Here is a 10,234-nt window from a genome sequence, read left to right as displayed (position 1 = left end):
GGGGGGGAGTCTTAAGTACAGTATGTTATTCTACATCTCCATAACCGTGCATGGCTGTGTTTAACCTCTACTCACCCGGGGAGAGTCGTCCGAGCATGCGCTCCCTTTCTTTGTAGCTTCACATCCAAAACAGCAACGCACGTCGACATCTGGCTGATTCCCCGTACCACTGAGCAGCTAGGTCCTTGTGGGACCTTGAAGGTAATTGTTAAAGAGAGGGACAACTTTTTTTTATGGCATTTATAAAATATACAATGCGCTTTGAATGGGCTCGCAGCCAAGGAGTATGGTGCGAGAGTTCTGCCGCTCTTGAATTAATTTTAGTGTTCTGAATTTGATCGTTCGTGCTGAACTTTTAAATTTGAATATGTTCCCAGTTTGTATGTGCATTAAATGCATGAGCCTGCAGCAAGCCCCAGACTCCGCAGTGCAGTCGGATCGTAGCCTGAAACTCTGTATCTTGATCATGAAGAACAGCGGTAAGTTTATGTGACAGCTTACTGTTGACGGCATAATTTGGGGGTCTTAAAGCAACAGTTGGTAGGTTTAATAAAAATAACTTTTTGTCATATTTGATCAAATTGTCACTATAGCCTGACAGTTGCACAGGAGACACACACAGAAAATACCCGGTTCCTCTGCCTCCTTTTCGTGATGGCATTTGCAAGATTCCACGATGCCCGAAGGCAAAGAACCAATCAGAGCAGAGAGGTCTCTGAGGCAGCTGTCAATCACCAATCTAGCTGTCAAACTAGGCAGCGCTGATCATCAGTGTTCATTTTGGCATCTACTTTAGATTTATTCTTTAGACAAAAATGCTTATTAGTTTTAGTCACAATTTGTATCCTTCAAAGTTTAAGGCTAGTTTTAGTCTGGCTGAAAACTCATTACAATGTTTTCGTTCTTCATTTTGATGACTGTTTGATGATTTAGTCTTAGTCCTGTGTCAAATTTGATTTATTTTAGATTTATTTTAGATTTTATTGAATATTTCAGTCAATCTAGTCGAGCCAAAACAATAATTGTACGATTTTAGTGAAACTTATTTCACATAAGATTTAATCTTGTCATTATCTGATGAAATCCAAAAGTGTAATGATTAAGACTGCAGCTTTGTAGGAATGGGCTTTTCAAGAAAAACTAACATTCAAAAATGAGCGGGAACTATTTGATCCTTCTTCAAAGATCCTTCTAGTATTTTGACTCAACTTAAAGCTGCACCAATCTTCTTCTTTTTTTTAAATAAACAATGTATCAAACAGAACCTGTAGATCAGTGGAACAATGTGAAACCATTGGCAGGACTGTGCATCGCGTCACCCACGCGGGCCTGCTTGTGCGTATGCATCCCTATGTGCGTGCGTGAGACAAACAAAACGGACGGATTTTGCTGGAATAAATCTCCGCGAGAGAGGGTGTTAACAAAGCCTGGGGGCCAAGATATGGAGGGCTTTTCACGGTGAAGTGGTACAGAACCGTGATTCACGGCCGCTGGTGTGCAGCTCCATTGTGATGGAGCCTCGCAGCTCAGATCAATAGTCATCAGAGCCCATCCCCACGCCGCGCTGCCATTAATAACCCGCACTGAGTAGCTGGATGCTCTTGCCTTGACCAACTGTTATCCTCCACCGTGCAGCCGACGCGACAGACCAGCATGTCAGCACGGAGATAGATGTGAGGGAGGGATCAACAGAGAGTCGGAAGATTCACTTGAACATCTTAAACATGCTAACGTGCTTTGCTACATTCCACCTCTGCCAGAACTTCCTCACAGATTCTTCTTCTTCTTGAAGCAGAAGCTAACAGTAAAAAACAAAATCGGATTCGGTGCCGAGGGCCCAAACCGCTGTGGTGCCAGAGCCAAGCTATGAAGGGCTTTCATATCTGGTCTCTGGTTTGGTACGTCTACGTGTTTGCGTCCCGGCACTGCTGCATTGCGGTGTGACTTTGTACAGTGCTTACAGTTGTATGTCATGGAGAGTGATGGCAGAGCAGAGACTTAAGGAGTCTACTCACACCAGCCTCGTTAAGGAACCATCCAGGCCTCCCGTTCATCAAACATACGCACACGCCATCTGCTCCAGTCGCAGGTGTGTGTGTGTGTGTGTGTGTGTGTGTCTGTGTGTGCACACAGGTATGTGTGGCTGTGACAGTGTAACAGCATTTATTGCCAATTAGGGATATTTTATATCGCCCAAACCTGTCCCCTGACTATGGACAGGGAAGTATTAAAAGAGTTGAAATTGGACAAAAATCATCTTTATCGCCATAGCAACCCGAGTCACTGGAGCCAAGCTTGACGCCCTCCTGACTTGCCACAGCAGCGACTGCGGAAGCATGCCCTGCTCAACCTGCCACATTAGATAGGTTAGCTAATGGTTATGGTGGAAGGAAAAATCTTGTTAAATGTCCTTGTTGAGTCTAATTTAAATTCCTTTTGCAGTCCTGCAGAGAAATATAACATTTCAGATGGACACCGTGCCTTTGACAGGGAGATTTTGATAATGCTAATTATCTCCCGCTTCCCTTCATTTGCTTTGGCGCAGCCCTCACAGGTGAGTCGACTGAATAAGTTAACGGGAAGGAGAGGCGAAGACTAGAAAAAGTCCTGCGGAAAATTGGTATGCATGGTTTGGATTCACCAGGGAGAAGGTCACTTCAACAACATGATAGGCCCTTTTAGACAATAGCAGGTTGAGAGAGAGAGAGGGAGGGAGGGAGGGGGAAGAGAGCGAGTGACAGAAAGGTGAGAGGGAAGAAGGGATGACACGGAGAGGTAATGCAGTAATGTGTCAGGAAGTCTGGATGTGCCGCCTCACCCCGTCCTGAGTGTGACAGCCCTGGAGGTGTGATAACCTTAAGTTCCCACGCGCACGTTACCCCAAAACAGTCGCATGCGAGCGCACACTCACATCCATCCCAGGGTATCCTCCTGGCCATGCGCGGCGTCGGTGGGGGAGTTAATCACCCATGTCCATGGCCTTTAGCTGCTCTCATTAGGGGTGAGCGGTGGAGCCGTACCTGATCCATTAGCAACGCTGCCGGTAATGACACTTCACCAGCACCGCCGGGCCCACGGCCAAGAAAGGATCCGCAGCCCCGGCGCAGCTCCTCCATTACCGCCTCCCGCTGCACACCGCCGCCACGCTTTTTTACCACTGGCAGGCAGACTGAGAGGAGAAGGAAGAAATAAGACAGAAAAAAGAATAAGGGATTGTACTTCCCTTTTCTTTTCCTTTCTTTCTTCTTGGACCGGAAAAGCAGCAGGGAGAGGAGGAGAGGAGAGGCAGCCTGGTGGCTTTTATCTGGGATCACATCGGTTGGCGCTGTACTGCAGCATTATCGGTCCAAGCCTCTTTGTCTTTGTCTGTCTCACACGGACACACACACCAACACACACACACACACACACTCACACACACATGCATGTATGTTCCCCACACCCAGCTGCACAACTTGTACATCCACCTGCACAGTTGGACGGACACATAGTGATAAGTCATCTTCTATGCACAGGCATGCACTAATTAAAAAGAAGCACACACACACACACACACACTGGCAAGTCAGGTTGACACTGGCGTGCAAGTTCACCACACACACACACACACACACACACACACACATTCACAGCAAGTCCCGGGAAAAAAGGAAAAAAACCTCACACAAAGTGCCGTGTCCTCATTCATATTGCATGTGAAAACCCCGTGGCTGTCATGTAACTGAACATGTGTCACGTCTGTAAAATGGCCATCATGGAGTGAGCCAGCAGCCAGTTAAAAGCCGGGGCAGGCATGTCTAAAGGAATATAGGCCACAGGCAACAGACCTCCTGCTTTCTCTGTCCTCTCTCTCTCTTTCCCTTCATTCCCTTTCAGCTTTATCTTTATATTTTTTATTGTTTTATCTTCTTCTCAGCTGTGGCCTAGTGCATTTGTCTGCCTGTGAAGTCTTTGGTGGAACAGCTGGACATCTCTTCCTCCTCCTTCTCCTCCGTCTGCCTCGCATACTCTCCTCTGCTCTGCTCTGCTCTGTTGAGAGAGCACACACATTCTTTTAGCGCCCTCCAAAGGATGCTGAGAGCACAGCAAGCTCACGTTCCCAGTGGTTTTTGGGGGATAATTGCAGTAAATTACACCTTTAGGCAATTGTGATGTCAGTGTTGGATATCTGATATCTGAAATGTGTGTGTTGCACCATGTAATACCTTTGTGTTGTGATGTGTGTGTGTGTGTGTGTGTGTGTGTGTGTGTGTGTGTGTGTGTGTGCAGGGGTATTGACATGCGTTTGTCTTGTGTTTGTGTTTCAGTACATGACTGCTGCAGCTGCCGCGGCATCTATGCAAGGGACCTACATTCCCCAGTACACTCCTGTGCCTCCAACAGCCGTCCCTGTCGAAGTAAGACCCACACACACACACATGCATGCACACGGTACTTCCTAACAGTCAGAAACGTGTCCAGGTTTACCCAAAAGGGGGACATCATTACGCCGGACAGCCCACTCACTTACACCCACGAGCGCTCACTTCAAAATTGCAAAGCACATCCCCACATCAACAGAACAAAACAGCCATTAAACAGACAGATTACATTTGCCGTAAATTGCCCGCTGAACAAATGGCCTCGCACCGCCAGCGAATAACGAGGGTGAAAACTGCAAGCAACGCAAGACGAGACAGAAGTTTTATAGTATTTTGGGAAAGACATTTGAAGTGCAGCGCAGAGTTCGTCACCTCCTCAGCGGCTGTCTGAGCTGCTGGCAGGTTTCGGAGCGGTCCAGCCTGAGGGATGATGAGCGTGGAAGGCAGGCGGGCCGGTCGAGGAGAGCCGGGGACGGATGTCTGGCGGCTGACAGTGCGGCCGTATTCAGATGGACTATCAGTTGTGTATCAGATGACAGGAGCTGAAGTGAGACACAGTGCCGGCGGTGCTGTCCCCCTCTCTCTCTCTCTCTCTCTCTCTCTCCCTTCTCCACAGCCAGTCAGGGCTGGTGGGTAGCTGGAACACACACACATCCGTCAGCCACTGTGCTCTGGTTAACCCACCAACCACGGACAATGACAGTTTCTGCTGACAGACCCATTAGTCCCTCCCCCCCTTCCTCTCTCATACCCCCCACCTCCTCCCAAGCTCCCCTGTCCTTTTGAAAGTTCCTCATGAAGGAGTGGGAAGGAGGAGACAAATTTGTAGTTGCAGCGTAGCCCGTGGCGCCTCGTACCTATTTCATCCTCCCCGCCGTCCTCTCTCTGCCAGCGTCAGCAGCGGGGCGTACGTCGCTGCATCAGCCAGTGTCTGGAGGGCTGATGTATGGACAGGACGCGGTATCCTTGAGAGCTTGTTAAAGGTGATTGAGATGACTCAATGATGGGTAATGCTGGACACATGTTTTACCCCTAACATAGATGTAGAAGTCTGCAAGCAATTTAGCACAGATCTTTTTTGTTATTCGTACATATTCGACACCCATACACTAATTCCTGTGTCTTATCACAGTAACGTGATGTTTCTTCTGTTCTTTGTCCTGTATTTTATTTAACCACATTGCTCCCAATATTTATATTTAATATGAATATGTTTAATTGCTGTAGCACACTTAAGTGGTGTGTTAAAATTCAAAGAAGCCTTTTTGTACTGCCGCACCTTTACAAGTTATAAATGGAAGATGTCACCGCAATTATTCTGTTTGCATTTCTGACAGGCATCCATGAAAATGGCTTATCTACAGTATGAGTTCAGAGTGATGGACCTGTCAGTCTGAGAAGTTAATAACCCCAACAGTTTTATTTGGTCTAACTTTTATGTCATGTCAAAACTGTTTTGGTTTTATTATGTTATATATTAATATTTATTATTTTTAAAGCCAAAATGTACAAGTTTAGACCCTTGATTCAAGTAAGAAAAAGCTCCTTTCACAATTCCAGGACAGAAGGACCTTCAGTAGTACACATGCATGTGCAGAGCAGTAGCAGAAGTCGATCCAGTCACGTACTTTTCCAGCAGGAAGTGCCGAGCTTTTGCAGGGCGATGCTTGTTAAAGTGCAGAGCTGACACATTCCCCTCCGTGCCGTGTCCTCAGGGAGTGGTGACGGACGCCTCCGCCCAGACAGTGGCTCCCTCGTCACAGGAGGTGGCTGGCCAGCAGCAACAGATCCAGGTGGACAGTGCTGTCGACCATGTTCCTGCTTACTCATACCAGTCCAAGTGAGTCAAACAGTGGAGCGGTGCAGCTTGCTGTCGGCCATTGTAACATGGCCTTCTCTCCTCTCGGGGTGGTTTTTAGGCACTGTGCCCGTCTGTCCGGTCCACTCTTGTGAACACGATATCTCAGGAACGCCCGGAGGCTTATTTCTTATCACAAACATCCAATTGGACTCAAAGATGAACTGAAAGCAAAACACATATTTGGCCATAACTCAAAAATCCATGATGTTAATTATGACAATTTCACACAAATGTCTAAGAGGATAAAATGATGAAGTGATTTTAGACAGACATGGATGTAAACTGTAACATGACGGAGGCGGAGGCATACGACCCTGAGGCGCTAGCTCTAGTTATTAATTATTATTCATCTGTTTTTCAGTTACGATGATTATTTATCACATTATTTTTGTTTTAAGCATAAAGCATAAAGCGTGGGCAATATGTATTGTGAGACAATATATATTTCTCATCAGAGACTTTGCCCTTCCTTTTTGAATACATAACTTCTGTCACCAACACGTCTAAGTAAATCAAACTGGTATAGACGGGCTTCCTGTCTGTGAAGTATTTGGTAATCATAAAAAATGTTTTTTGGGTACAAAAGCAGTCAAATTGCAAGTTATTCCTCTTTGACAGATTTTTCTGTGAAGCAAAGCTCTACGAGGTACTGAGCTAAATAAAATGAGAGCGCTAAGAGACGCAGTGGGGCCGTTGTAAATGACTCAAATTATTCCTGGCTGCTGTTTGTCCTTTGCTCGTCATCTTGGAAGCACTTTCTGCTTTTGTGACCCGATCAGATCCGTTTAACGTGCTCCTTTTTTTGCCTCAGTCTGCTGACGGGGCTGTCAGCTGTCAGCTCTGTTGCCTTTCTGTGTTTGTGATATTGGTCTTTGATTACAACGCCCCCCCCTCTCACTCTCTCCCCCGCTCTGTTTTCTCCTCTTTCATCAGATAGCGACGGCCTGAGCGAATGTTCCTGTGACAGCGTTGCCTTGAGACAGAAGGTGGCTGCACTGTGTATGTGAGGAAAAGAGAAAAGAAAGAGAGATTGCTTCCAGATTGCCCAGGCACCAAAAAAGAGACACTTTTTTTCATTTCCTACCTGGCCTACGAGAAAAAAAGAAAATAAAAAAGGAGAGAAGAAGTGCAAAGAGGATGGGGATGGGAAAATTGCTGGGCACAGTGCAAAGAAGTGAAATTGTTTAGTCTGGGAACCTGCCGGAAGGGCTGGGCTGAAGCTTGAAAAGTTTCTCAAAGAAAATTCTCAACCAATAAAAACAAAAAAGAAAGAAAAAACAAAAGAAAATAAATAAAGAAAAAGGTTGAATGCGCAGGTAGGCGATGAAGTTTATTTTGTAATTAGAAAACGGGAGACAAGTTTGAGATACACACAGAGATTGTCTTCCTCAGATATTAAGCTACAGTTTCTTTTCACTCTTTTTTATGTTCTAGTGTTACATTTTACTTTTCTAGATATATTCAAAAACAAAGTGTTTTTTTTTTCCTTTCTTGAATCTTCATGGCCTTAATTTGAAGGGCGGCAGAAACTTTTTACAGAGTTTAAGTCTGACGTCTGGTTAGAAAAAAATAAAAAATAAGCAAACGAAATCCGTTTCTTGGACCGCTCGGAGGTACAAGACACTGGAGGAGTCGTTCTAAAGAGGAAAAAAGAATCTATCACGTAAGCTGTACAGATTTAATAGAGAAGAGCTTTTTTTCTTTTCTTCATTAGAAGAAAACTTTGATAATTATTATGTCAGAGGTAACTAAGTGTCAGAAGAAAACAAAATGTCTGTTGGGGAAAAAGACTTGTGGCGGGGGGGGGGGGGGGGGGGGGGGGAGAAGAAGAAGCTTTGAAGAGATTTTTCACAGTGAGGAAAAAATGAAAACATAAGAAAACATGCTGCATTGTGGATGCAGTATGTTGCAAATGCTGAACTTGTTTTTTATTATCATTATTATTATTTTACATGGCAAAGTTGCTGCCAATGACATTAGTGCTTTTTATCTGCCACATTTGACCTTTTTTATGAGCTTAAAGATGTTTTTAGCCCGCTTTGCTTGTCACACTGCAAAAAAGGAGGTGAAAAAAAGAAGAAAAAAAATGATAAAATTTAAAAAGAAATAAAAAAAATTCTGGCAGTGAAATACAAACAGTAGATTGAGTAGGAGCTTACGGTTTAAACCAATCAGTGCAAAAGCAATAGAGGAAATTGTTGACAATTTCTGTAGTCTTTCCTAGTTGTGGATCAAATGCAGCCCATGGACGGCCATTTTTATACCAAAGATGAAGAGACACTCTGAACCAGAGTTTTGTTTTTATTTTGTTTTCCTTTCTTTTCTTTTTCATTTTTCAGTTAGATTTTGTTGTTGTTGATGTTGTTGTTGTTGATGATGTTAATGTTGATATTGTTGTTGCTGATGTTGCTGTTGTCGTTGTTTTTTATTTGACCTCGATGGCCGGACCAGTCCTAACTATCCTTCCTAACGTCTTCTTTTTCACCGGGTTTAAGCTAGTTTTCCACGGTTGTCTCACACACACACACACACACACACACACACACACACACACAAACACACACATTTCAAAATACACACACTCACTGTACAAACACACACATCAAACAGTATTTAAAGTGTGATGCAACCAGTGGCAGTCCTACCAAAAGTCCTTTCTCTTCATCTCCTGGTCTTGTCTTTTTCTTCATACATCACTTCACTTTTACGATGCTTTCTCACACCGTCGGTGCATTCCACCTCTCTCTCTCTCTCTCTCTCTCTCTCTCTCTCTCTCTCTCTAACAGATCTTGCAGGGAAAAACTTTAGGAAACAGGTTGTGGAAAGCTCCGTGGTTGTCGAGGTGGTTTTTGCCCTCAGTCTCTTTATGTCTTTAATACGACCGTACAACTCAACCATTGCTCTGCATACTGAGCTTCAGTGTCGATCTCCCTGTTAATCTCTGTCATGTATCACCAAACCCAGGTTTGAGTGTTTCCCTGCCCAGAATACCAGATGAGTGGTGTTTGCTGCATATTGGACATCAGGTAAGCTGTTTTTGAGTCTTTAGCAATGATTGCATAAACTTTACGGCACTTAATGGTATTTACAGAGCATATTTAATATAATCGTGAAGAAGTAATTGAATGATTTGACATTTTTCCGAATTATCCTTATCCGCTTTCTTCCAGAGAATTAGATGAGAAGTACACTTTCACTCTCTCGTCTGTACGGTAAATATGAAGCTACTGCCAGCGGCCGGTTAGCTTAGCTTAGCACAAAGGCTGGAAACAGCCAGCCTGGCTCTGCCCAAAAGGGGACAAAATCCACCTACCAGCACCTCTAAAGCTCAATAATTCAAACATACGTTTTTGGTTTTCTCGATCCGTACAAGAAACAAAGTGTAAAAGCGACACCTTGTGGTTTTACAGGCCGTTACGTGCCGGACTGTTTCTTGGCCAGGAGCACCGTGTTGCGTCGTCGTCACCGTGAGCTTGACACGCAACCAGCAGAGACTCCAGGAAGTTACTGCGAAGACATGCTGCACAATTCCTTTAAAAACGCATCCGAACAGAAGAAAGACCCGTTTGCATTGTAAGCCAACCATCACTCTGTGACACCCACAAGAAGTGTGTTTAAAAGGACTGATCATTTGCAGGGGAGGTCGGTAACTAGGCTCCTCACCAGCCACATAACAAGACGTTGATGGCAGCTTTTTTTGTGTGTCTGCTCTGCTGGCCCATGCCCGCCCGCTCTGCCCCACTGTAGAGCTGCAGCGCTAAAAAGACCCCGTTCTCCTCCCTGCTTCACTGGCACCATTAATGTGCCACGGCCAAGCCAGGCTCCTTTTGCTCTCGCCCCCCCTCCTCACTCTCTCTCTCTCTCTGAGGTTTCTTCTCTTTATTGGATGGTGCAGAAGCAGAACCACAAACCAATTTCAGTCACTCTCACAATGAGGCTTGACGGGCCCAATTTGTCTCCCTCCGGGGCAATAGGATCCACTCCAGTGTCCCTCGAAAGACCCCTTTCTTTT

The 10,234-nt window shown here is 45.1% G+C and overlaps 1 protein-coding gene across 11 annotated transcripts in view; it reads left to right on the top strand.

Annotated features, from left to right (window-relative positions):
- rbms3 (RNA binding motif, single stranded interacting protein) overlaps window positions 1-8,035 on the top strand; it is a 277,908-nt gene extending 269,873 nt beyond the window's left edge. For 10 of the 11 annotated variants that reach the window (XM_031866616.1, XM_031866614.1, XM_031866615.1 and 7 more), the window contains 3 exons: window positions 4,308-4,397; window positions 6,077-6,201; window positions 7,156-8,035. In XM_031866616.1, coding sequence (XP_031722476.1) covers window positions 4,308-4,397; window positions 6,077-6,201; window positions 7,156-7,159 — 219 coding nt within the window. In that variant the 3' untranslated portion in view covers window positions 7,160-8,035. The remainder of the gene's footprint in view (window positions 1-4,307; window positions 4,398-6,076; window positions 6,202-7,155) is intronic. The other variant, XM_031866625.1, reaches the window with a different exon arrangement.
- Window positions 8,036-10,234: the final 2,199 nt, after the last annotated feature.

Source organism: Anarrhichthys ocellatus, unplaced genomic scaffold (assembly GCF_004355925.1).
Source record: "Anarrhichthys ocellatus isolate YVR2014 unplaced genomic scaffold, GSC_Weel_1.0 scaffold35, whole genome shotgun sequence".
In the NCBI taxonomy this organism is placed as follows: Eukaryota; Metazoa; Chordata; class Actinopteri; order Perciformes; family Anarhichadidae; genus Anarrhichthys; species Anarrhichthys ocellatus.
The sequence above is the reverse complement of the archived record's forward strand: the minus strand, read 5'-3'. Positions and strand labels throughout refer to the sequence as shown.